At 55.1% G+C, this 26,911-nt stretch overlaps 1 protein-coding gene across 1 annotated transcript in view; it reads left to right on the top strand.

Moving 5' to 3' along the window:
• The window catches only part of IQGAP1 (IQ motif containing GTPase activating protein 1), a gene marked incomplete at both ends in the record, with an annotated part of 75,584 nt that extends 52,500 nt beyond the window's left edge, over positions 1–23,084 (top strand). The window contains 18 exons of the mRNA XM_084253522.1: positions 8–79; positions 168–237; positions 578–786; positions 1,906–2,061; positions 2,287–2,450; positions 3,343–3,567; positions 7,741–7,881; positions 7,969–8,053; positions 9,018–9,250; positions 10,096–10,228; positions 11,193–11,295; positions 11,997–12,132; positions 12,490–12,577; positions 15,609–15,821; positions 16,444–16,610; positions 17,991–18,113; positions 21,169–21,277; positions 22,971–23,084. Of these exons, the coding sequence (XP_084109648.1) occupies positions 8–79; positions 168–237; positions 578–786; positions 1,906–2,061; positions 2,287–2,450; positions 3,343–3,567; positions 7,741–7,881; positions 7,969–8,053; positions 9,018–9,250; positions 10,096–10,228; positions 11,193–11,295; positions 11,997–12,132; positions 12,490–12,577; positions 15,609–15,821; positions 16,444–16,610; positions 17,991–18,113; positions 21,169–21,277; positions 22,971–23,084 (2,541 nt within the window). The remainder of the gene's footprint in view (positions 1–7; positions 80–167; positions 238–577; positions 787–1,905; positions 2,062–2,286; positions 2,451–3,342; positions 3,568–7,740; positions 7,882–7,968; positions 8,054–9,017; positions 9,251–10,095; positions 10,229–11,192; positions 11,296–11,996; positions 12,133–12,489; positions 12,578–15,608; positions 15,822–16,443; positions 16,611–17,990; positions 18,114–21,168; positions 21,278–22,970) is intronic.
• Between the last annotated feature and the right edge of the window lie 3,827 nt (positions 23,085–26,911).

Consider the following 26,911-nt stretch of genomic DNA (forward strand, 5'->3'; position numbering starts at 1 on the left):
TCCACAGATCCAGTCCCTGGCGAGGATGCATCAAGCGAGGAAGCGCTACAGAGACCGCCTGAAGTACTTCCGGGACCACGTAGGTGCCCTGGGGACCAGTGGGGTCAGTTGTGCTTCTCCTTGGTGGACAGATAAACAAAAGCATTTCTTCATCTGTTGTTCCTTAGATAAATGACATTATCAAAATCCAGGCCTTTATTCGGGCAAACAAGGCGCGTGACGACTACAAGACCCTCAGTGAGTAGAGTGGCCCCGCCGAGAAGAGTCGAGACCGCGGCAGGGAGGCCATGATTCTCTCTCTCTGTCCCTAAGGCAGTGTTTGGGGGTCAAGGCGCTGAGTGGGGTGTCGCCCCTTGCTAACCTGTCTGGATGTCCCGTCGCTGCCCTGTTCACCTTTGCCGGCACAGCGAGAGTGGGACCGGGAAGCCGCGCTCAGCGGGTGTTTGCGCGTCTCAGAAATGAACAGCTCACGTGTGACTAGAGCTGCTTTTTACAAGCCAAAGCCAGCTCTTCCCAGGACCTAGAACTGTTCCCTGTGGCTTGTTCTTTGGCTGATGCTTCCTTTCTCTCTTGTCAGTCAGCGCCGAGGACCCTCCCATGATTGTGGTCCGGAAGTTCGTCCACCTGCTTGACCAGAGCGACCAGGATTTTCAGGAGGAGCTTGATCTCATGAAGATGCGGGAGGAGGTCATCACCCTCATTCGCTCCAACCAGCAGCAGGAGAACGACCTCAATCTCATGGACATCAAGATTGGTCTGCTCGTGAAAAATAAAATCACGCTGCAGGTGTGGCTCAGGGCCCGGCGGGACCCCAGGGCGCTTTCTCCTGCTTTGCTTCCCCTCTCTGGCCGGCGGGCCGGTGGAGGCCAGTTTCCCTCTCAGCTGCTGCTCTCCATATTTGTAAAGAAGTTATTTAGAAATGGAACAGCTTCGTAGACAGAATTTTGAATAGAGGAGCCAGCCCTTAGCTCCAGTCACCACAGTCATTGTGTTTTCTACGTTTTTAATGTTAGAAGGTGAAGGCTTTCCTTGCGGTGCTGTTACAGGTGTTTTTAATGATAGCATAAGAATTCATTCTGTGACTTACCTCCTTTTTCTCCTTTTTTCCTCCTCAACTTCTTTTTTTCTTTTGATTGTTTTAGTTTTATTTCCTTTTTTAAAAAATTATTTATATATATTTTATATCGTTTTTTTCATATTTATTTATTTATTTATACAAGAACCGGGGTACAGGCCAGATGCGCGGGAGGGTGAGAGGATTCACCAGAGACAGAGCGGGAAACAGAACAGGCAGACGGACGGAAAGCACTGCTGAGGGAGGGGAGCAACGGGCAAGGCAGGAGAGGTCTGCTGCACCATGTGGGAATCTCCCTGCCCGGCCGGGAATTGAACCCGCACTGCAGAGGCTGCAGACAGCTTCACAGCGCTGCGCTCAACCCGCTGCACCACCAGGGAGGAGGCCCCATTGTTCATTTTTAAACAATGTTTGCTTCTCCCACCCCAAGGTGTAGTCCCCATAGACTTTCCTCCACCAGTTCACTCTTTCCCTCAACTTTTGACATTCAGCTTGCTTTCAAAGTTTTTGTTATTACAAATAACAGTGCAATTCACATCTCAACATACACGTAGTGCTCCTTGTACTTAGGATTTTGTTTTTAAGATCCATTCCTAGAAGTTGGTTTCTCAAATCCAAGGAGATTTTTGGAAGGTGGAGGTGGGGCTGGGCTTCACTCTGCTCCGGGACAGGGTGTGGCGAAGGAACGCTGAGTGACAGCTGCTAGGGCCTCGGCCTTTTGTGCAGGTCTGTGGGGGCTAAAAACGCCCCTTTCCACAATGCCCAGTTTGTTCTTGGAAAGCTTTTTCATTTACTTATTGGTGTTTTGTTTTTTTGTTTTGTTTTTACAGGATGTGGTTTCCCACAGTAAAAAACTCACCAAAAAAAACAAAGAGCAGCTATCTGACATGATGATGCTCAACAAGCAGAAGGGGGGTCTCAAGGCGCTGAGCAAGGAGAAGCGGGAGAAGCTGGAGGCCTACCAGCACCTGTTCTACTTACTGCAGGTGGGCGGCTCCGGGGCGGGGCTAGAAAGCTGGGCTGGTGCCTTTTCCATTAAAATGCCTGCATCTCTGGGGAAGGGTTCCCTGACCCTCTGCGGAACGAACAAAGGGCTGTTATTTTTCCTTGTTAGTTTTGTGCATGCTAATCCTTCAAGTAGAAATAAATTTGAATAATTTTGCCAGCCTTCATGTCACCTAGAAGGTTCTCACCTCTTGGTTTTATTTCAGACCAATCCCACCTATCTGGCCAAGCTGATTTTCCAGATGCCGCAAAACAAGTCCACCAAGTTCATGGACTCCGTGATCTTCACGCTCTACAACTACGCGTCTAACCAGCGGGAGGAGTACCTTCTGCTCCGGCTCTTCAAGACGGCGCTCCAGGAGGAAATCAAGTAGGGCCATCTGCTTTGAAAGAGGCATGCCTGCCCTTCCTGACTCCAGGGAGCACTGTGGCTTGTGTGAAACAGCATCTGCTCTTTAATTCATGCCAAAAGTGTCATGGTTTCTGGAAGGTGACAGAATAAGAGATCTGCTAAAGCAATTTTAGAATGATTCTTTTTTTTTTTTTTAGATTCATATATTTATTTATACAAGCACTGGGTACAGTCAGAAGCATGGGAGGGTGAGAGGATTCGCCAGAGTGGGAAGCAGAGCAGGCAGACTGACGAAGTACACTGCTGAGGGGAGCAGCGGGCGGCAGGAGAGGTCTGCACGCCATGTGGGACCCTCGCAGGCGGCTGTGATTGAACCGGCGCTGCAGAGGCTGCGGGCAGCTTTGCAGCCCAGTGCTCAAACGCTGAACATTTTTTAAAGCTGGCCTGGTCATAAAGATGCCACATTTTTATCTAATAAAGAACCTAATCCCAGGCCTCCCTTGGTGGTGCAGCGGTTGAGCGCTGGGCTGTGAAGCTGCCCGCAGCCTCTGCAGCGCTGGTTTGATCCCTGGCCGCCGGCAAGGGTCCCACATGGCGCGCAGACCTCTCCTGCCGCACCCGCTGCTCCCCTCAGCAGTGTACTTCATCAGTCTGCCTGTTCTGCTCCCCGCTCTGGCTCTGGTGAATTCTCTCACCCTCCTGCGCTTCTGACCATACCCAGTGCTCGTATAAATAAATAAATCTTTTTTTTTTTTTTTAAAAAAAAAAGAACCTAATCCCACTCCCAAGATTGAGTTCGCTGCAACAGAAGGGGCAGGCCCCTTGCTCCTTCCAGCTTCTGCCTGCAGGGGGTGGGTTCTTTAAGTCCACAGGTTCCTGATTTAATCAGATTTGTTTCTATGTTTTATAGGTCGAAAGTGGATCAGATTCAAGAGATTGTGACAGGAAATCCTACAGTTATAAAGATGGTTGTAAGTTTCAACCGTGGTGCCCGGGGCCAGAATGCCCTGAGACAGATCTTAGCTCCGGTTGTCAAGGAGATTATGGATGACAAATATCTCAACATCAAAACTGACCCTGTGGATATTTACAAATCTTGGGTTAATCAGATGGAATCTCAAACAGGAGAGGCAAGGTAAAGCCACCATTTTCTGTCCTGTGTGGTATTTTCCTTCTCCTTTTCTTTTTTCTTTTTTTTACATCATTTTTAATTTTGCACAATGCATGCATTTTCATCTTGGTTATATTCCCCATACAATTCCCACACTCCTTGTTTTGACCCTAATCCGAACACCCCCCCAACCCCCACCCCGCGCAGTAGTGTGTTTCTGGTTTAATTCCCAAAAACATATGCCTAGATCAAGAAGATGTGGTCCATATGCACAATGGAATATTACTCAGCAATCAAAAAATAACCTCCTTTTTTAAAGTTAACTTTTGATTTACAAACTAATTGTTCTAATAGTTTTTCCTTAGCACTCTCTTTAACTTGTTAACATGGCAGTACAGTCACTTACTTAGTGAGCATTCAGTCCTTACTGTGTGCAAGGCTCTGTCACACATACGCCATGACACAGGGAATGAGAGGCGGCCGCGCCCTGTCCGCTGCTCAGTGCAGGGGCCCAGGAAAGTGAAGACCCCCACGTGGAGCCCTGGGCTTCGTGGGAGCTGGAATGGAGGGCCCCGAGCTGCCAGTGAGCGGGTTGGGGCCTCTCCTGGAGGAGGAGGGACCAGCTTGTGCAGCAGGGTGTCCCTGTGTGGTGCTGACGGAGTAGGGCAGCCAGGTGCTAACTGGACACGGCCCAGGAACTGCTTGGGCTGGGACGAAGGTTTGTAGAGGTCCGAGTGGGGTCACTGTGTCTGGTTGGGGGGAAGTGGAGGGGAGGTGGGGTGAACAGTGAGTCTCTTGAGTCCTGAGGGCCAGACTAACCAGGGGAACCTTGGTCGGGAGGTTGCTGTGCCAGGACTATGCTTGAGCCACAGGGACACTTTGAAGCGAAAGCGTCAGTGGACCGTGGGTGGCCGGGTAGTAACACAGGAAAAATACAGGTCAGAGAGCCAGATGGGTCTGGCTGTGTCTGGCTTGGGTGAGGACAGAGAGGGTGGGTGTGGGACGTGGATGCCTCATCTGTGGTGGCTTTTACTTCCTGCCCACTAGGCCAGGCTGTGCGGGGAGTTCTCTGGGTCTCAGGAACAGTAGGCCTCCTGCCCGTGCTCAGAGTTGGTGGGCGCCGACACCTGCCCCTCACCTGCGTGGGCCAGCATGCCTTTCTGTGCACGTTATCACAGCGGGCCACGGCGCCGTACCCCCAGGAAGCCGCGTGGTGACTTGTCCTGTCTCGGCTGGGTTCCTAGGTGGGCACTGGTCCACGCTGAATTGCTGCGCTCTGGCGGTGCCTTTCCAGATCCCTGGATGCCTGGCTGGGCAGGCGAGGGCAGGAGTGCCCTCCACAGAGCGCAGAGCATTCTGCTGGCTCCTGGAGAAGGCTCGTTCCTGTTGGGCTCATTTGGCTGCTGGCCTGCCTCAGTGAGGTTGAGGCAGGAGTCACTCACCAGGAGTCACTCATGGCTGGGCTGAGGAAAAGTCTGTCTTTGCTTTGACCTGCACCCTCAAGGCTTGCTCCCCGAAGGGCCCAACAGCAGCAGCACTGGACAGCAGGCGGGTCAGGTGCTGGCTGCCAGGTGTGCGGCCCTACCACGGGCACTGCCTGTGCCCTCCGCTGCCCATCAGTCAGCCTCGGCCACCGCGCCTGTTGGCAACTCAGGAGTGTTTCCCGAGCTGGCTCTCAGAACAGCGTTTGTTCTTTTAATCATAACATGGAAATTGACGTTAGCTCATTTTTCCAGTCTGAGAGCTGGGAGGCGGGGATGGGGGGCGGTGCCCAGGCTGCTGTGAGCGCCACGATCTTTGAGTGTCAGCCAAACTCTCAGCACCCTGGGGCCTCCACACCCCAGGGGAGTATTTCCCTCAAAAGGCTTAGAAATTAAAAAAAAAAAAGAAAAGATTAAAAGAAACGTAGACAGTTAGTCTTCGGTTCTCTGGCCACCACCACGTGTTAGCACTCCCGCCCCAGCGCGTGCTTGCGAAACTAGAGGTCCTGGCTTCTGTGGTGCCGGAGAAGACTCCAGCCTGTAACTCACCAGCCCTGCAGTGGGCCGCACTCTTGAACACGGCTCCACGGGCCGTTTTCTCCCAACACGATGCTTTTGCCAGTTTCCCGGGTTCGCTGGCCACCTGCCCAGGGGCGTCAGCCGCCGTCCAGAGCCACTCCCTGCCTGCCCCTCCCGCTTCCTGTTGCTCCTGTGCCAGAGGAGCTCAAGTTGGGTTGCTTAAGGCCAGAAAGCTGTATTCTCTCACAGTTCTGCAGGCCAGAAAATCCAAAGATGGCGTCAGTGGGTGAAATCCAGGCGTTGGCAGGCCTGCTCCCCCTGGAGAAAGCCTACCTCTGGAGGTCCTCCTGCCTGTGCGGCCCCTTGCTGTCTGCCCCTCTCTTCTGAGGACTCTGGCTGGACTCAGGCCACCCAGATAATCCACAGTAACCCTCACTACTTCTGGGCCTTTCCGAAAGAACCAGAGCCCAGTCCCGTGCAGTTCCTTTCTGACTCTCCGCCCCTCCTGGCCTTGACTCCTCTGATGGAGTGTGGACACGTCCTAGCACAGCCGCTGTTTCCCTGTCAGTGTCTTCTGGCTCCAGTGTCTCCTGGTGTGATCCTCTCAGTTTTAATTTTTTTTTTTTTTTTAAAGATTTATTTATTTGTACAAGCAGTGGGTACAGTCAGAAGCGCGGGAGGGTGAGAGAATTCACCAGAGCCAGAGCGGGGAGCAGAGCAGGCAGACTGACGAAATACACTGCTGAGGGGAGCAGCGGGTGGCAGGAGAGGGCTGTGCACCATGCGGGACCCTCCTCCGGTAGCCGGGGAGCATCTGGGGATCGAACCGGCGCTGCAGAGGCTGCGGGCAGCTTCGCAACCCAGCGCTCAACCGCTGCGCCACCAGGGAGGCCCTAATTTCTTTTTTTTAAAGCATTTTTATTTTAAAAATTTGCACTGGGTGCCTTTCACCAGTCTGTCCCAGCATGCCCCGCATGCCGTCAGAATCCCCGCTCGCCAGTGTGCGCGCCCTGCCATGCCTTCCATACTGCTCAGCTCAGCACGCCCGGAGTGGTGGGCACTGTTTGGGCCAGTGCCCCGTTTCTGACTCTGGGCAGTTGGGCGAGGGTAACCGGTGCTGGTCGTTCCAGGCCTGCTGTACCCAGGCCCATCCCTTCCACGGCGAGTTGCAGCCCAGAGTTCATCAGACTGCAGTGGCTTCTCTGCAAAGCCACCATTTGGACATGTACTTGAAGACCTTGTTTGTAACCGCCTCAAGATTAGCTCCAGCTTTCGAAAGTGGAGCCCCTTCATAAAGCCTCCAAAGGCTCCTGAGCTGTTGAGAGGGCCTTGTGGGCTGCTTCTGAGGCCCTCCAAATGCAGGCTCATGCTGTCTCCCCAGTGGCTTCAGGTCTCTCTAATTTCTATATGTGACTGTCGCCCGCCTCACAGCATCAGGGTCACCAAGTCACTGCCATCATGTCTCCTTAACAGCTCTGGGGTCTGCCCTCGGCCCCTGCTGTGGGGCTCCAGCCACGCCCTTGTCACTGCCCACATGAAGCCTAGAGCCCCATCTCATGAGTGCTGCCCCCTCACCTCATCCCGCTTGGGGGGACTTGTCTTCTGGAAGCCCAACCGCCTATCCTTAGATGCTCTGCCTGGCTTCTGGGAATGCCAGCCTGCTTAGCGTTCTGTTTACCACATACGGGAGCCTTACAGAGTGTTCACGCTCACCTGTCCCCCCGCCCCCCGTTGCGCTCCCACCCTCATTTCCCTCTCCCCCCTCCCTTTGAATGTTGTCTTCCTTCCTGGAAGGCCCTTCTTCTCCCTTCTTACTGTGTTCAGTTGCCCCTTCCTCCTGGAAGTCTCCTTGGAGTCCTCCAGCCCGAGTGAGGCCTCTCCTCTGGGGCCCTAGCTCTTCTGCTCACTGTCACAGCACAGTATGTGTGTGTCCAGATGTCTGTGGTGGCTCCCACCGGACTGCCAGGTCTCCCACACCTTGACCCCAGCGCCTGGCCCAGCGCTGGCACCCTGGGAAGGCCCAGTCACAACTGAGGGTCGAGCTCACATCCCAGTCCCGCTGTTGACTGTGGTGCAGAGCAGGCTCCCTGCTCCCTCTGGGTGTTTCTGTTTGTGAGTATTTTTGTTTGTTATGGCTCTGCCTCAGGCCTGTCCCGGCTGCTGAGCTAACATAGTCGGGGGCATTCTGCTTTCCCAGCAAGCTGCCCTACGATGTGACCCCTGAGCAGGCGCTGGCTCACGAGGAAGTCAGGACACGGCTGGACAGCTCCATCAGGAACATGAGGAGTGTGACGGACAAGTTCCTCTTGGCCATCATCAGCTCTGTGGACAAAATCCCGTGAGTGCCCTCCTGTGACCCCAGACTCGTCTGCCCTGGGGGCCCGTGTTCCCCAGCCCTCCTCACCATGTCTCCTCCATCCTGCAGCTATGGGATGCGCTTCATTGCCAAAGTGCTGAAGGACTCGCTCCACGAGAAGTTCCCCGACGCTGGTGAGGATGAGCTGCTGAAGGTGAGTGCCCGACGCAGGCACGTCCTGGCCCTTCCTGCGGCCCTCTGAGGAGCAGGCTTGGAAAATGGACCCGATTTTAGGCCAGGAGCACCCAAGCATTGACCCTGGCCGTAGCGGGCCACTGCCTGAGCCTTTGCAAGTGGCTGTCAATCGTGAATGACAGCACTCGATGCGCACCTGCGCCACTTCAGCTGTGCGGACCTCGGCCGGGCAGAGCAGGTCTTTGGCCTGTCTTTCGCTGGAGAGCTGCTCCCTCTGCCGGCGGCCGGGTGGCCAGCAGCCGGGGCTCTGCTCCAGCGGAACTCCGACTTGCCTGTGCTGCTGCTGCTGCTCCTCTTCCTCCGCCTCCTCCTCTTCCTTTTTTTAATCTGAACGCTTGTTTCTTCTCTCTCCTAGTTCTGTGCTTTCCTACAGTGAGGCCTCGATTCTAGACTTTCTGTTCAGGTGAATTAATTTTCCTTTTTTCTGAATGAGGCGCCAGGGTCTTCTGTGGAAGCGCTGTGTTGAGTGTGCTGAGTGGCTGCCTTCTGAGGCATGCCTGGTCCGCCGTGGCCCCGCGGCGTGAGGATGCGGGTGGGCAGGTGGCACTGTACTCAGTGAGTCACGCTGATGACCGACTCCTCGGAGAAGGTCCCACCACGTGACAGCAGAGCGTGCACGGGGGACAGCAGCCCATTCGCTGCCCCGAAACCCCAGCACCAGATGGCAGGTGTGTCGTCCTCACCCTTGGAGCTGCTCTTTCAATTTCACTTGCGGCCTCGTTTTCTTTTGTTCTGCATCCGACTAAAGGCTGTTTGGCCTCTTGCGTTTCCAGCCTTGAGTGAGGGCCTGCGTGGGTGTGTGCATGCATGAGATGCTGTGCTCTCCCCACAGGCCTGTGCTGTCTGGTTTCCTCTGCCAGCAGAGGCCTTGTGGCTGACCCGGGGATTGGTGCCAGTGCCGCCTTTCTGCTCTGTCTGCGCAGATTGTCGGCAACCTGCTTTACTATCGCTACATGAACCCGGCCATCGTTGCTCCCGACGCCTTTGACATCATCGACCTGTCGGCAGGAGGCCAGCTCACCACAGACCAACGCCGAAACCTTGGCTCCATCGCCAAGATGCTCCAGCACGCCGCTTCCAATAAGATGTTCCTGGGGGACAATGCCCACCTCAGCATTATCAACGAGTATCTCTCCCAGTCCTACCAGAAATTTAGGTGAGGGGAGAGTGGCCACAGCACCTGGAGGATTTCGTGGGCATGTTTCTGTGTCTGGGGGGCAGACCGGGCTCGACACCCCCATCTTCCTGCATGGCCCTCACGTCGGCTACACAGCTGACAGGCTCTGAGCTCTCAGGGTACTAAAGTGGATTTTCTTTCGGGGGCTTCCTCTTTTTTTTAAAGATTAATTAATTAATTTATTTATGCACAAGAACTGGGGTGCAGGCCAGAGGTACGGGGGAGTGAGAGGACCCACCAGTGACAGATGGGGAGCAGAACAGGTGGATCTGATGAAATCCACTGCTGAGGGGAGCGGCGGGGAGACAGGAGAGGTCTGCTGCGCACTGTGGGTAGCTCCCTGGCCGGGGATTGAACTCATGTTGCAGAGGCTACGGACAGCTTCACAGTGCTGTGCTTCACCCCTTGTGCCACCAGGGAGGTCCTAAAGTGGATTTTTTAGCTGCAAAAATGTATTTTGCGTATGGAGTTGGCAAAGTGAGTGGAAAAGCGATGGTTACGCCTTAGGCACGTTATGTGGAATCAAAGAACTAGAGGAGGCTTTTAATATTCGCTTATTAGATTCAGTGTGGGCTCAGGGCGTCATCTTAGCCATGAAGTTGAATCGCCTCACAGCACAGGTGTTCAGACCGTTTCCAATTACGGTCGAGTAGTTTTTGTGGCAGAACTGTAAGAGGTGATGAGAGAAGTCGCCAGCCTCTCATCCAGGAGTGAGCAAGCAGGTTCTCTCGTGACTGAACTATCTCGACTGCCCACTGTTGGAACACGCTGCTCCGGCTTCTCACACGTGTCACTTGGGGTCTGGCCCTCGTGCTTATTTTCAGACGGTTTTTCCAGTCTGCCTGCGATGTCCCTGAGCTTCAGGATAAGTTCAATGTGGACGAGTACTCTGACCTGGTGACGCTCACCAAGCCAATCATCTACATCTCCATCGGCGAAATCATCAACACCCACACGGTAAGTGCCCGGGCGTCCGCCCTCGCGCGCGCCGTCCTCGCCGCCCCCCCCGGCTGCCGCGCGCTGTCCCTTCCTCCGGGCCCTTCCTCTCCTCGCGCCACGTCCCCGCCGCCTTCTCGCGGCTTCCTTGGATTGTGCCTGACAGTACCCACCGCTGAGTTTCTCCAGTGAGCTCCGGGCCCCCTTCCTGCACAGCGACCTGTGCAGATTGTTACCGATGAGGTTTTCCACTGTGATTCTGAATCAGGATGCCTGGGGCGGGCGCCGGCAGCCCCGTGAGCGCTAATCCGGTGGCTCGAAACTTGGCTCTGTGGGTCCTCATTCTCCCCTCGCCCTCCGTGTTACTTTTCTCACCTCATCTAGAACACGCGCTTTTCCTCCACGTAGCCTCAGTTTTCCCTTGGGTCCGCTTCTTCTTTCCCCCACATTTGCATGATTCACTTCTTTCCCCTTCGGGGGCATGTCAAGCCAGGGATGAGGAAACAGGTAAACGTAAATGCTGTTTCCGGCATCGTCTCTTCCGAGGACATCACTGGGGAGATAGGAGATGAGAGGCTTTGCTCAGTGCCCCTGACATCACGCCGGCGTGACCCGGTGCACTTTTCTCTGAATTAAGAGATACTATCCAGTAAAACACTCAAAGTGTGAATGTGAGTTTCTCGAAGGGGTCTTGATAACGGCGTGATGATGACTGCATTTGAAGTCTCGGTTTTGTTGCCTCTTAGGGGTGAGTCCTTATACCTGAGTGTTTCCGCTCCACGCATCACACGTGTGCCACTCAGTGGGCGGGCGCCTTGTGTGTCCTGCCACCCCAGGGGGCGAGTTGGCTGGGCATTGGCTGGCCAGTTTTTCAATGGAGGAGCCTTGTCCTCTGACCTCCCACGCATTGCTGGGGGAGCCTGTGGCTGGCAGGGGCTGTTAGGCTGGGTGTGCAGGTGGAATCGACCGTGGGTGTTGTCTGCAGCTGCTGTTAGATCATCAGGACGCCATCGCCCCAGAGCACAATGACCCAATCCACGAGCTTTTGGACGACCTGGGAGAGGTGCCCACCATCGAGTCCTTGATAGGTATGTCTGGGCAGGATGACCCAAAGGTGGGAGGGGGCGACGACAGGAGTGTTGTCATTGTCACCTCTGTCTCTGCCCATTCAAGCTTTGGTGTACGGTGGGGGGAACGGATGTGACCCCGGTCTATGAGGAGCCAGAGTCCAGGGCTGCGGCTGTTTTAGATGCACGTGTGCGCAGCGCCAGTCTCTGGGGACTCTGAACGTGAGCAGCTGAGAGGGAGCTGTAATGTTATAGCTTCAAAATGAACACCAGTGAGGTTAACCTGGGGCCACTGCCTTCGCTGCCTGAGGTGGTTTCCCGATGCCGCATTTGGTGGCATCCCCGCCAGTGTGCACGTGGGCTGCTTCTCCCCTGAGACGGAGAGAGCTTTTGCTATGCCAGTAGCTCCTCTCTTTATTTTTTTTTTTTAAACATTTATTGATTTATTTATATAAGAGCTGGGGTACCGGCCAGATGAGCGGGAGGGTGAGAGGACTCACCAGAGACAGAGTGGGGAGCAGAACAGGCAGACTGACGAAATACACTGCTGAGGGGAGCAGCGGGGAGACAGGAGAGGTCTGCTGCACCCTGTGGGTAGCTCCCTGGCCGGGGATTGAACTCTCGTGCTGCAGTGGCTGTGGACCACCTCATAGGTTGTGCCTTAACCCCTTGCGCCACCAGCTCCTCTCTTTTGACACTGACTCCACCCTCCCCAACTGTAGGCGAGAGCGCTGGCAATTTAAATGACCCAAATAAGGAGGCGCTGGCTAAGACAGAAGTCTCTCTCACTCTGACCAACAAGTTCGACGTGCCGGGAGATGAGAACGCAGAGATGGATGCTCGGACCATCTTACTGAAGTGAGTGCTGCTGCGGGAGGACACGTGGTCCAGAGAGCCGTTGGCCTTGGTGGAGAGTCTGGACAAGGCCATCTTGGCCTTTTCAGCTCTAATTCTGGGTACCTGGCTTGTTACACTTGGCACAAGATTTACCAGCCTTCATTTTCTCGTAAGACACTGTAGTGAAATTTCCATCTTGAAATCTCGACCTTGGCGTCCACTCTGTTACAGTGGTGCGGATATGGCGGCACCGTGACTGCCGTGTGTGCAGCTGCCCGGGGGCTCTCGGTGGGGTGGGCTTGTTCTGTGGGTGCTCAGGCCCACTGAGGGAAAGTGGAGCACCCGATAACATTTAGATGCTCCCCCATCTCCTTTCAGCACAAAACGTTTAATTGTGGACGTCATCCGGTTCCAGCCAGGAGAGACTTTGACTGAAATCCTAGAAACACCAGCCACCAGTGAACAGGTAAAACGGGTTTGCCACACACCACAGGAGGTGGGCAGGTGCTGGGGTGGGGGCGTGCAGGCCAGGCCAGGCCAGGCTTGGGAGGGGCACAGATGGCTGGAGGTGGCCCCCCGGGGCTGGATTGGAGAATGGCAGTGGGTGGGGCTTACTGACAGGGCTTTAGGGTCCTAAGTCCAGATGTTTTTAGGGCGGGACGCTCCCAGCCTTAGCTGCATGAGGTGTGTGCGTTTTCAGAATCAGTGAGTCTGCCCAGACATCTGTTGGCTGTTGTGGTCAGAATTTGTTAGATGTGTTGGTAGCAGAAGAAAGCACTCGGCGGGCTCAGGATCCGGATGGGGAGTGCGACTCCCCGCCAGAGACAGCCCGAGAGCCGTTCAGAACTCTCCGTGGTTTGGGCAGTGCAGGCCCAGGAGGGAGGCTAGGGAAGAGCAGAGCCTCGGAAGCCCTTGGGCAGCATGGCAGAGTGGGTGTGCGTGTAAGACGGGCACTCCGGGCAGGGCATCCCGGGACATGGCGCAGGCTATGAGCCGACCCACACGGCATGAGAGCAGGGTGGGCGAAGCCGAGTCTGAGCAGTGAACCAGGAAAACAAACTGAGAGCCCGAACCCGAAGCCCTTCTTCAGGGAGGGATGCCGCGCCTCTGGGAGCCGCTAGTGACGCAGGCCCAGCGCCGGTGCTGCCCGAGTGACGGCAAGGGCCAGGCTCAGCTGGAGGGGTTGCGGCGCGGTGGGGGGGCACGGCGCAGGGAGGGGGTGGATGCGCCGCTCCGTGTCCAAGACCCTGTTTCGCACGTGCAAAATGTGAGCGTGGCACCCTTGTCCGCAAGTGGCAGTTCTCACGGGAGCCCAGCACAGGGGCAGAGGCGGCCTGTAGGACTCGTGGTACCTCTGGGGACACCCTCCGGGTCGCACACAGAGCTACGGGCAAACCACTGTTTCACATGAATTCTTAGCGCTCAGAGGCTGTGATTGTGGGCATCACGGACACTGGATGGGGGCAGGTGCGGGGGGGGGGGTGGCGGGAAAAGAGGCGTAGCCACGGCTCCAGCTTGTTCCAGAAGGACGTGTGGGGCCTCCCCGGTGGCGCAGCGGTTGAGCGCTGGGTTGCGAAGCTACCTGCGGCCTCTGCGGCACCGGTTCGATCCCCGGCTGCTCCCCGGCCAGCGGAGGAGGGTCCCACATGGCGCGCAGACCTCTCCTGCCGCCCGCTGCTCCCCTCAGCAGTGTCCTTCGGTCCTTCTGCCTGCTCTGCTCCCCGCTCTGGCTCTGGGGAATCCTCTCACCCTCCCGCGCTTCTGACTGTACCCAGTGCATGTATAAACCAAACAAACAAACAAATAATAAATAAATAAATAAGACATGCCTCTAGAAAATTTAAAAAAAAAAAAAAAAAGAAGGACGTGTGAAACAGGAGAGGAGGAAAGTGTCCTTGTTAAGAACCCGTGGGGTCTGGGACTTTGACCTGTGTTCTTCCATTTGCTCCTTGTACTGTGCCTGGGGGTAAGTCTCTGCATCCTCGTTTACAGGGGAGGGAGCCAAGGCCTGTGGAGATGAGGCCACCTGCACGTGGTGTGGGGAACCTGACCTGGAGGCGGCTCATCTGACATGCTTTACTTGCATGTGTGTTCAGAGGAGTGGACACTGGGAGGAAGGGGGCACGTGGAAAGGGAGTGCTGGGCGCAGCCTCCGGTTTGAGTCCCACAAGGTCCAGGTGCAAACGTCCCCATCCCGACAGGTCAAAAAATGGCCCTGGCACCTTGGCCGCAAAGGTTTGGGGTCTCAACATGGAGGTGGCCGCTTGAGTGTCGGGGCGACCAGTTACCGAGAAGTGTCTCTGGGTCACTCAGAGGAGCCAACCCATGCTTAGCGCAGAGAGAAGGGCAGAGTAGATGATCTGCTGCGTGGTCAGAAGAGGCATCTGGCTTAAGGGGGGGAGGAGCGAGTGATGCTGCTGCAGACACAGATGCCACCTGGGCGGCCCGGCAGCTCAGGAGCCCTGCGGCGGGACAGTGCTGGCGGGCCGAGCCCAGCAGGCCTCCGGGCTGGCGTCAGGGGAGGCCCTTTTCCTTGGAAGACGCCAGCACATTTGAAAGCAGAGGCGAGGCTTGAGCACGGTCAGCCTGGGCGAATCGGCGTCGGGGTGGCCACCCTGTTCTTCCGGCTGTGTTTGAAATCAGGTTTTGGGGAGGGGGGTTGTTTGTTTTCAAATAATCCAGGGGCCTTTTCTTTCTTCCATGCCTGTCATGCCATGATGTAGGGGCTGGACTTCGCAGCTCTGGCGCCTTTGCCCTGGTGCTCACGCGGTGTGCTGCTCTGGGGGGCAGCTGGCCCCGCAGCGGCCTGAGTGCCTTTCTCTTCAGCTTTCTTTGTTTTCTGACCTTTTCCTTCCCCACGTTTCAGGATGCCGTCTCTGCTCGGAGAGGCTTTCCGCGCTCTGGGCGAACGTGGGTTCACTTGGCAGGAGGCTTGTCCATCACTTATTTGCTCGTGACGGTGCTGGGCGACGTCCCAGGGCCTGCCCACGTCGCCTGGGAGCTCTCGTGGGGCCTCCCTTCCGAGCCCGCCCCTGGCTGTCTGCAGCTCCTTTCTAAGACCCCCGTGTCTGCGGCGAGTGGGCCACTCCGTGTTTTCTAGAAGGCCTGGGGTATGAAGGGCAGTGCTGCCCCTTCCCTTGTGGTGGTCATTTTGATGATTTTCTGGAAGATGGGGGTCTCTCAATGGAGTTGAACCACCTCGTGTCCCCAAACGGGATAGGGAAACGCAAGGGACTCCAGAGCCAGCCAAGTCTAGTCTCCTGGCAGTGCCCTAAGGGCCAGGAAAGCTGCCCCAAGAAGCCGTGTGATTTCATAGCAGGGGTCTCATCTAGGTGGAAAGTTCCCTGAGGTTTCTGTCAGTTGTCAGGGCCGGGTGGTTCCCCTCTGCCTCCAGAGTGGGGTTTGGGAAGCGCCTGGCTCAGGGTGCGGGTGTGCAGCTCCAACTCCAGTTTCGAGGAGTGTGGAGGAGTCGCCAGGGCCTTTGCTGTCCTCCCCAGGAAGCAGAGCACCAGCGGGCCATGCAGAGACGCGCCATCCGTGACGCCAAAACGCCAGATAAGATGAAAAAGTCGAAATCCGTGAAGGAAGACAGTAACCTCAGCCTGCAGGAGAAGAAGGACAAGATTCAGTCCGGCTTGAAGAAGCTCTCGGAGCTCGGGACAGTGGACCCCAAGAACAGATACCAGGAGCTGATCAACGACATCGCCAGGGTAGGGCGCTGGGCAGCCCCAGCGGGCCGCGTCTGTGGGATGAGCAGGCACAGCTCTGTCGGGCAGTGGGGCCCTCACCCCTGGGAACCGTCTCTGGTTCTGCCAACTCGGGCCCCTGGCCACCCCCCCCAGGACTTGTTCCCTGGCCTCAGTTCATAGGGCGTGGGCCCTGACTCGAGCCTCCTGTGCCTCAGTGTCTCGGGTTGCCTTTGGCCTGAAGGCGTTCTTTTAGATTTTTTTCATGATTATTCTAAAATGCAAGTTCAGTCAGGCTGATCATCAGATCCTTGGTTTGTGAGTCTCCTCAGTGAGATGGGGGTCAGGCCACGGGCGCCTGCTTGCTGGGCAGCGTGACGGTGGCCGGATGGAAGCGCCTGCTCAGCTGCCGACGTATTTTAGAGGTGCCAACCAGCTTTGCAAGTAATTCTGAGGATGTGGAAGCCTGTAAGCGTGATGACCCCTAAGAACTACCAGTGCGGGAAAATGGATGAGAGTTGAGTTTCTTTGTTAGTCTTTGAACGTGAATTGCTGCTACGCCTGTCAGGACCTGTGGTCATGCGAGGCGCGGCCAGGCCGCGGGCGCTGGCCTTCAGTTTTCTTTATTTCAATAATTCCATCTCAGGACATTCGGAATCAGCGGCGGTACCGGCAGAGGAGGAAGGCCGAGCTGGTGAAGCTGCAGCAGACCTACGCCGCCCTCAACTCCAAGGCCGTCTTCTATGGGGAGCAGGTGGATTACTACAAGAGCTACATCAAGACCTGCCTGGACAACCTGGCCAGCAAGGGCAAGTGAGTGGCCTTTCCAGCTGGAAAGAGTCTGATGAGGGGGGCAATGAGGTGACTGAGGGGCTTTCCCCTGAGGCACACTGGTTCGTGAGGTCGCGCCCACTCTTGCGCTAGTCATTTGTGCAGCTTCCTAGTTGCCTTTGTTATTTGTGTGGTGTAAATAATGGGGAGGGGGCACTTTAGGGGTGCTTTGTCTACACATCTCTTGTCCCAAAATATATTCTTGGCCCTGGAAATTAAATAAACGTGAAAGGGTTTTGGTCTCAAAACCTGTATGTGCCTCAAAGTCCCTTCAGGAGGCTCATAAGCGCCTCAGTCCCCTGGCCTATGTCTACTCCCTCCGGGGACAGGATGCCAGTGCCCCGTGCCCCCTTGGAGCGGCCCCATGTGTCAGGGAGACGGACCCTGAGCCCCGCAGCTTCTGTTTCCAGCGTCAGTCTCTTGTGTGTCCAAGCCTCTGAGCACCCGGCAACGTTTTGCCCTGATTCGCCTGGTTTTTGGAATTGTGCTGCCTCAGCCTCCCTCCTCTGTACCCTCTTGCACTGCACCCCATCTCTGTCCCTCTCCTTCAGCAGACGCCCCGGAGTGAGTGGCTGTGACAGGTAGATACCGGGTCCTTCTCGCCCAGCAGAGGAGGTGTGGCCATTGGAGACAGCCCCCCCCCCCTTTTTCTGAGCCCATCCTCACTTTCTGCTACAAGATTGTGAGGTTCAACCTGTGCTCACCCCTTCCAGGCTGGGCACCAGCTGCTTCTCCCAGCACCTGCTTCTTGGTACTGAAGAGCCGTGTCTGGAGGCCGGGACCCCAGCACCATGTGCTCCCGCGTCGGCTCGGCCGGCCTCTTTGAATTCCTGGTGTGTTCTAGATTGTCTGAAAGAAAGACAAAAGCAACCTAGTGATGTTTCCCCTGTTTTGCAAAGATAGTGCTGAGGCTGACCCTAACATTTATTTGCCATTTTAGAACTGGCATGTGAGACTCATGCTTGTGTATAAGAAGTTTGTCTTCTGACCTCATGTCCTTGAATTACCAACAGTGACTCATAATAGAAAGTTACTTCTGGGGCCTCCGCAGTGGCACAGCGGTTGAGCACTGTGCTGCGAAGCTGCCCGCAGCCTCTGCAGCGCCGGTTCAATCCCCGGCCACTGGCTAGGGTCCCACAAGGCGTGCAGACCTCTCCTGCCTCCCGCTGCTCCCCTCAGCAGTGTACTTCATCAGTCTGCCTGTTCTGCTCCCTGCTCTGGCTCTGGTGAATTCTGGTGAATTCTCTCACCCTTCCGTGCTTCTGACTGTACCCTGTGCTTATATAAATAAATAAATAAAAATATTAAAAAAAAAGAAAGAAAGAAAGTTACTTCTGTCACATGACACAGTGATTTTTACAGGGTCTCCAAAAAGCCTCGGGAAATGAAAGGAAAGAAAAGCAAAAAGATTTCTCTCAAATATACTGCAGCAAGACTACATGAGAAAGGAGTTCTTCTGGAAATTGAGGACCTGCAAGTGAATCAGTAAGTATTTACCTTGGTACTTTGAAACATCGATTTTCTTATTTCTGCATTTGTCACCACTTTACCTTGTTGCCTTTATGTTTGTTTGTTTTTTAACCTGGTTGGTCATTTTTTAAAAAAGATTTATTTATTTTTGCATACAAGATCTGGGGTGTAGGCCAGAGATGCTGGGGCGGGGGGGTCGGCAGTTGGTAGGAGGACTCACCAGAGACAGAGTGGGAAGCAGAACGGGCGAATCTACTGAAATATACCGCTGAGGGGAGCAGCGGGGAGACAGGAGAGGCCTGCCACGCCCTGTGGGTCACCTCCCTGGCCCGGTATCGAACTCAGGCTGCAGTGGCTGGCGATAGCTTGATAGCGCTGAGACTTTAATCCCTGCACCACCAGGAAGGCCCTGGTTGGTCATTTTTATGGTTTCTGTTTCTCTGTCTATGCAGAATTGGGCCTGATACTCAGAGCTCACTGTCTGCAGTAGGAGGGAAAGTGTTTCTTTTCCATGTGGGACACATTTGTTTCAGAACATGTTCAATCCCATTTGTATGGCCCCCTCTGAATTTTTTCTTCTTTAAAGCAAGAAGGTGTTTCTTCTGAGTCTAAGCCAAGAATACATAAGTATGCCAAGGGGAGGGATCTTCTTTATTCCAATTGGAACCATTGACTCGTCCTCCTTGTCTTTTCTGGAAGTGCCAGCTTGCCCTGTGGTGTTTCACGCGTGTTTCATACGTGCTGCTAGGGCCTGGCCCATTGCCACTATCGGCAGCACCTTCTCAGTCAGCCCGTGGCCTGAGGTGACTGAGCTTCCTGTTCTTGTGTTTGTTTAAAAAGAAACCTTTATATTCTGACTGTAAATGATATGTATTCATTATTGAACTTGGAAAATGTAAAACACCAAGACGTAGGAAAAAAGGACCTGTAATCTCACAAACCAAAGCTAACCACTGAGATCATCCTAGTGGATTTCTCTGCCTCTGCTCACATGCACAAAGCTCTCCTCTCTGCCCACTTCTCTGTCTGCTCACCTTTGTCATGAAAGCGGGCCGGTTCCATTCATAGTCACGGCCCCAGACTCTTCTCACATTGTGAACATTTGCCCATTCTTTGAATGCGCCTTTGTATTGTCCACGCACTAGTGCCTGTGGTGGTTGACTTCATCGATATCAATTGATTATTTTTTAAGATTGATTGATTTATGCATACAAGAGCTGGGGTATGAGATGCGGGGGGTGAGAGGATTCACCAGAGACAGTGGGGAGCAGAACAGGTCAGAAGGACTGAAATACACTGCTGAGGGGAGCAGCGGGCGAGTCAGGAGGGGTCTGCTGCACCACGTGGGCCGCTCCCTGGCCGGGGATCAAACTCGCGCTGCAGAGGCTGCGGATTGCTTCACAGTCTGGTGCTTAACCCCTTGTGCCACCAGGGAGGTCCCTGATTTCAGTTGATTTTGATGTTTACATTGTTGGACATGTGCTGACACCTTTATGTGTAAATTTTTGGTCCTCCCTACCTCTGATTGCTTTTTTATGCTAGATGCCTAAAAATGGAATTTCTGGTCAGAATAAAAGAGCTGTTTTATTGCAAAACACAAATTACCATCTTAACTATTTTCAGTCAGTAAGTAGTAGTATTAAGTACACTCGTATGGGTTGTGCACCAGGTCTCCGGAAGCTTCTCCTCTTACAAAACTCAACCTGTCCATTAAACACCTCCTCACTTCCCTTTCCCCGGCACAGTGCACCCCTCCATTCGGTCCTGTTTCTTTGAAAGTAATTACTTTGGGCACCTCCCAGTCAGCGGCTGGCGCAGAGGTTGCCCTCTGATGGGCTCGCATCGCTGAGTGCGGTGTCCTCGGGCCGCCCCAGCTGGTCGCCCCGGAGCTGCCCCCGCGCACCTTCCCGGCCCAGCAGACACTGGCTCGCCCTGCCTCCCGGCTGTTTGGAAGAGTGCTACAAGGACCGTGGAAGAGTAATGTTCCTTCATTGTCCTGTTTTGACTTCTGTGAATATCTATGCCCAGCGTGGGATTGTTGGATCATGAAACTTATATTTAAGAAGGTTGTTCGCTGATGCACAGGCCAGAGTGCTCTCCAGCGGCTCCTTCCTGGCCATCGTGAATAATAAAATAATTTTTGATAGTTTTAGGTTCAGTATTTAAAGCTAGTTACCTTTTTAGAGGCCTTACTGTCTTTTTTTGGTGGGGACCTTGGTGTTTTTGTTGAGGACTTTATGCATTTTCCAGATCTGTCACATAGTATTTCTCTCTCTCTCTCCCTTTTGTCGCTATTCCTCCCTGCCGGTAAGAGCCTGCCTCTATTTGTCTTTTTAATTTGCTACTATGGGCCCTATTAAAATAAAATGATTCATCACAAAGATCTCTTTAAAGAATAGCTGGGAGGGCCTCTTGGGCCAAGCGTGTGTGTTTTGGGGTGGGGTCTTGTGACTTCCCTGGGGCTCCCCAGTGGGCCCCTCCGGGCCTCTGCGGTCCTCAGCTATGGTCACAAGAAAGGAGGTTGCGGGAACTCGAGTTCTGGGAATCCGGGGGATATTTATTCCCCAGGCACCTGGGGACACATTCCCACCAGCCCTGGCGCCAGAAGAGTTCCGGCACCCAGAGCGGCGCATTCGGTGTCTCCAGTAGTGGCGATTGATCTTCACTGCTGCTCGCCGTTGGCCCGTGTGGCTCCTGCTCGTCCAGACACCTCCTCTCTCCCCTCTTCCCGGCCCCCTTGTCTGCTCTCTGCTAACCTTCGACATGCCCCCAGGCTCCCTTTTTCCTCTCTCCTTCCAGCCCAGTTTCCTGTCAGTCTCCCTTCACCGCTGCTCCAGCAGCAAGTGCCTTGCGTGAGCTCCTGCTGCAGCCATGGCTGGCGCCTGCGCCCCTCTCCCAGCCCAGGTGGTGGTGCAGGGTGGCCCCCCAGGGGCGCCTGCAGAAGCCCCCTTCCTTCCGTCCTTGTTTCCATGCTTGAAGCTGCTGTTCATCTCCTTTCCACGTTTTCACGTGAGGGTGTTGTCATATGAGAACATGAAAGTCTCACCCTTATGATGTTGTGTTTCAACAGGTTTAAAAATGTTATCTTTGAGATCAATCCAACAGAAGAAGTTGGGGACTTTGAAGTGAAAGCCAAGTTCATGGGAGTTCAGATGGAGACTTTCATGTTGCATTATCAGGTGGGCGCGCGCTGAAAGCCCCAGCCTCTGTGGGGAGGGTGGGGGAAGGGCAACCCCCTCTGGCGGGCGCGGGCGTGGGACCGCGGGTCTGCGTGGGTCCTGGGCTGGGTGTGCTGGCGCCTGTGCAGCCTGGGCCTCTTCGGACGGCCCTGTCCGCAGCCTGCCCTTAGTGATCCGCTGCGCTGCGCTGTGCTGAGGCCGGGACTTGAACAGATACTTGATACCTCCTGCTTTGATTTGACCTCGGTGCTTGTAGGTGCTTGTAGGTGCACTTCTGACCCGTGCATGTGAATTGCAAATTGCATCTTTGTAAACAGAATCCCAGTTTCAACTCAAAAAGCTCTGAATCAGGTTGTGCCATTGTGATCCTAATTTTTATTCTGAAATACCTACTTTTCTCTTTGAAGAAGCATGCCAGCATTGGGAAGGCTCCCAGGGCCTTGCAGATGCCTGTAGCTCTGTGTCCAGCCCCCATGGTCAGTGCTGCCTGACCCGCCCCACACACAGCGCCACCCCTGGCCACCTGGACCCGTACTGCCCCGAAATTGCCCTTGGGCCCGTGCACGTGCTGCGCCCCCGTAGTCGGGGACCCTCCCCACCTCCATCTTTAACCAGGACTCACATGTTTGTCCCCTGAGCCTCCCCCGGTGGCTTCCCCTGGCTTCCCTCACCTGTAGAGTGGGCCTTGTCTCCCTCTCCCCCAAACTGTCAGCTCTTTCGGGGCGGCGGGGGGGTTTCTTTGTTTTCCTTCTCGATGAGAAGTCGACCTTGAGACGTGGTGCTGGACAGAGGCGAGGGGACTGACGCCCATGGCTCACCCGCGCACTGCCCTTGGGGCCCTGCCGTCCCTCAGTCCCTGCATTCCTGGGGCTCAGGTAGTGCCCTCCTGCTGCTGGAGTCCCTCAATGAGAGTGACAGGCAGGGCGGGTGTTGGTCAGACATGTGTCGTTCCCCACTGTCCTCATGGGACTTTGGGAATTTTCCATAAGATGAATTGGTCGAGCTCCCGGGGTCCTCTCCAGTCCTGCACTCTTGCTTCCTGAGGTGGTGGGGGAGGCCCCTCAGCTTCCTGAATTTCTCTGGACGGTGGTGGACCGTACGGTCGGGCCCAGACCCGCACAGGCTGCGGCAGGTCACTGACTGTCCCTGAGACTCCCTCCCCGTGGTACTTTGGCCAGGACCCCAGAAGCCACTTAGATGTGCGTACAGTGTCCTGTGCCTCAGCAGCACCCGGCGGCGTCTGGCCCTCTCTCGCCTTCTCGCGTGGGGAGGAGTGAGAACTAGTGAACAGCAGGGGTGTGGGGTGGATTTGCTGCCTGGACTTGTTTTCAGTGGTGAGGGCACTTCATCGTGGAATGAGATGCCCTCACCCTCCCCGTCACTAGCCGGGGGGTTGGGGGGTGGGGGGTGGCACTGTGTTGAGGGGTGTGAGGCGCGTAGGCTGTGAGGTGACAGTGCGCCCGGTGTCTGGCTCTGAGCCACAGCCCTTCCTCATGCCGAGTGACGCCGAACATTGGTCTGCCCGGCAGGCTCTCAGGACCACTGGGCCGTGGGCAGCTCGGTGGCTGGAAAGCTTTTCTCACCCCATTTCACATGGGGCACGCAGGCCACGCCTCCCCCTGGGGCTGCCTGGGCCCTGACCTCCCTCTCCCTGCTCCACGGGCCTGGCTAATGGTCACGTTTCCTCGCACAGGACCTGCTGCAGCTGCAGTATGAGGGCGTCGCGGTCATGAAGTTGTTTGACAGGGCGAAAGTCAACGTCAACCTTCTCATCTTCCTTCTAAACAAGAAGTTCTATGGGAAGTAACTGGTGACCTGCTGTGCGCCAGAAGGACAAGGGAAGACGCGCCTCGAGGCCGCCTTTCTGGGTCCTTCTCCACTCAGTGGAAGCAAAGACCAGCCCACAGCGGAGCCTCCGTCCATACACTCGGATGCCACCATTCCAACTCCCGTCCCAGCAGGGCACTTGCCGCCCTTGTCCACGGTGAACATCGTATTTCAGGCCTGGTCTGATCCTTCTTGTTCTTTTGTTTTGTGACTTTGGAGAGCGTAGAAACGCCACTAAAACTCTTGTAGGATCTTAGCATTGTTTTACCAGACTGTTAGCTTGGGAACTGTTTCCTCAGAAACAGACAATGAAATAGGAATTCTTACTTAGATGTGGGTGCTGTTAGCACCGAGAACTTTCATACACAGAAGGACCAATCAGCAAAGCGCCAGCCGCTGCGGCCCCTCCGCCGTGCAGAGGCGGCCATCACGGGCCTGTCCCGGCAGCGACACGCCTGCCGTTGGGCCCCATCGGCTCCTCTCGTTCTGCTTCCCTTTACAGGGTGGTGACATTTTAAATGTCACCATTAAATTGGGACAATTCTGGGCCTCCCCTGGTGGCGCAGGTGGTTGAGCGCTGCGCTGTGAGGCTGTCCTGGAGCCTCTGCAGCGCGGGTTCGATCCCGGCCGGCCGGTGAGGGTCCCACATGGCGCACAGACCTCTCCTCCCTCTCCCGCTGCTGCCCTGAACAGTGGATTTCGGTCCGTCTGCCTGTTCTGTTCCCTGCTCTGGCTCCGGTGAATCCTCTCACCCTCTCAGGCATCTGGCCTGCACCCCGGTTCTCGTATAAATAAATAAATAAATCTTTTGAAAGTAAATCAACAAATAGGGACAGTTCTGTTGCTGTAGCTCATTCGTGGAGGGCAGAGTCCCACTGGCAACGTCCAGCTGCTCGGGTAAATTTGGAGCCGTCCGAGCCCCATCCTGGCCGGTGACTAGACTCGAGCACACGCCGCCACCAGCCCGCCCCTGCCCTGGAGCGTGGCCCCCACGCCCTGTGTCCTGGCCGAGGTGTCCCAGGCACCCCTTGAAGTTTAATTTTCCTTCTTAGAGTGTAGATGATAGGAATTTTAAAGATGCACGTAATAATGCTTCCAAAGGCGTTAGGCTACTGTACGAAGAGGGTCTTGGAAACTGGCTCACGTGTAAGTGTGACCTCCGCGCTTCCTCGGAGCTGAGACGCCAGGGCCACGTGCCGGGCCGCGGCGCGCTCGTCGTGTCTTCCACGGCTGACGCGAAACCAGAACTCCAGCCGCCCGGTCTCGCGTCTCTTCCCCGCTTTCTTCTTCCTCCCTCTGATGTCCCCCCGGTGCCTTAGCTCTTGGGAGCTGCCTTTAGTGGGAAGGGATTCTGTCCTAAACGTTGACTTTAGTGAAGTATTTTTAAGAAAATTTGTTTATACAGGAAAATATATTCCATCATGCTTGCTACTGAATCTATTTTTGTCATTTTATTGGCTATTATGTCACAAAATGCAAAATTTTAACTTTTTAAAATTTTCTGATGGCTATTTAAAATCAATAAACAGTTTTACTAGTAAACTCTGTGACGTGTCCCTGTTCACACGCAGGCTCGGGGCCGAGCGCTTTGCGATGGACGCTCCCTGCCCAGGCCGGGCGTGGGTGAGTGGCCTGAGTCCACGCTGGGCAGGTGGCGTGTGAGGGGTGGCGCCCTAGAGGAGCCTCCCCACCTGCCCTTGGTTTGGTTGCAGTTTAGAAGACAGTTGTTTAGTCCTTTTCTCTGATTAAAAGTAGATGCTGTTCACTCGGGCAGCGCCTCCTCATGCGCTGGGAATGGCATGCGACAGCCTTTCCCAGAACAAATGCCCATCTGGTGCCCGAGGGCTCCACAGCGACAGGCAGTGAACAGCCAGCGGCCTCTAACAATACCACTGCTCAGGGCCTCCCTGGTGGCCAAGGGGTTGAGACGTAACCTATGAAGCTGTCCGCAGCCTCTGCAGCACGAGTTTGATCCCTGGCCAGTGAGCTGCCCACGTGGCGCAGCAGACTCCTGACTCGCCCGCTGCCCCCCTCAGCAGTGGATTTCAGTTAGTCTGCCTGTTCTGTTCCCCGCTCTGTCTCTGGGGATTCCTCTCACTGCCCACACCTCTGGCCTGTACCCCAGTTCTATTTATAAATAAATCCTTAAAAAAAAAAACAATATCACGGCTCAGGAGTCGTGGGGATATTCGTTTCCCTGACACAACTCATATGCCAGATGGCACGAATGCCCGTGTGGAATGCCCAGGGCTCAGTAGCATGTGGCTTTAACAGTGCTGAGTGCCGGGAGCTAGGAACGGCAGGGCCTTGCTGGCTGCGGCCTTCTCCGTCTCCTCTCACTGCCTTTGACCTTCTCCTTGACCAGCCTCGTGACAATTGCCATAACTTCACTTCCTCCCAGGGATCTGGACTCCCCGTCCGTCCGTCGTGTTGCCGCACACAATGGCCTTTGTATCTCTGTGTGAAATAAAAGGTGGTTTGTTCATATTTGTGTTTATTTTTCTCAGTTTCATTGTTCGTAGTTCCTGCGGGACAGCGTTGACTCGAGTGCGATTCAGTCACTGAAAACCACAACAGAAAACACCCCGGCTCACCCCCGCGGAGCAGCCGATCAGCCCGCAGGGCTTCAAGGGAGAGGACAGGAGGAGGGTGAGGAGAACAGTCGCTTCACTCAGGTTGGCAGGGCGCTGACAGCACGGGCTGGCGTCAGGTGCCCCTGGGGCTCCTTTGTTATACGGGAGTTCCCAAAAAAGACGGGGATTTAGTACGCAGCAAAAAGGGAGTGGGGGCTCGTAAGTAAGGGTGCGGGGGCAGCCTCGCTTTGAAAAGCACGTCCGTCTCCACTGGCCATTCTCTGTGGGAAAACTGGCGGCCGTAGGAGGGAGGAGAAGCGGAGTCCTCATAAAGTCAGCTCAGGTGATGGTTTGTGTGGAAGGGCGCCCGAACCTGCCGGGGAGCAGAGACGGCTAGAACCCCGGCCTTCCTGGCGGTGGACCCTGAGGGGGGGGCGTATCCTCACTCTGAGATGGGGACAAAGCGCGCAGAGGCGTGTGCCTGAGCCCTCCCTGGTGTTCATTTTCACCTCTGACCCACGGAGTCCGCCAGGGAAGCGGAGGGACTTAGTGAGGTGCTCGTGCAGCAGCACGGGGTGAGGCGGGAGGTGGACCCTGGCAACCCTGGCAACGCACAGCCGGACAGCGGGGCAGGCCCAGTGCAGCTAGCCGGCTGCTCACCGGCCTTGCCCACATGCCCCGGACAGAATTTGGAAAAATTACAACCCTCCCTGCTTTGTAAACTTGAAATCTAATTTTTTTGTATATTTAAGTTGGTACGTGAAATTGCCAACATAATATACTGTGAATTTCAAGATAAAAACTACAGATAGAAAATTAAATCTCCCTTGGGGGCCTCCTTGGTGGCACAGGAGTTAAGTCTCGGCACTGTGAAGCTATCCACAGCCTCTGCAGCACGAGTTCGATCCCCGGCCGGGGAGCTACCCACAGGGCACAGCAGACCTCTCCTGTCTCCCCACTGCTCCCCTCAGCAGTGGATTTCGTGAGTCTGCCTGTTCTGCTCCCCACTCTGTCTCTGGTGAATCCTCTCACCCCCCACACCTCTGGCCTGTACCCCAGTTCTTGCATGCATAAATAAATAAAAATCCAGAAAATTAAACTTCCCTTATCTGTGGGACATAACAATCCAAAACCCCCAGGGAACTCCTGAAACGTGGATGGAGGTAACCCCCACAGATACTGTTTTCTTCTCTATGCACCTACTGATGATGATAAAGTTTAATTTATAAATGAG

Source organism: Talpa europaea, assembly GCF_964194135.1.
Source record: "Talpa europaea genome assembly, chromosome: 14".
Classification (NCBI taxonomy): Eukaryota; Metazoa; Chordata; class Mammalia; order Eulipotyphla; family Talpidae; genus Talpa; species Talpa europaea.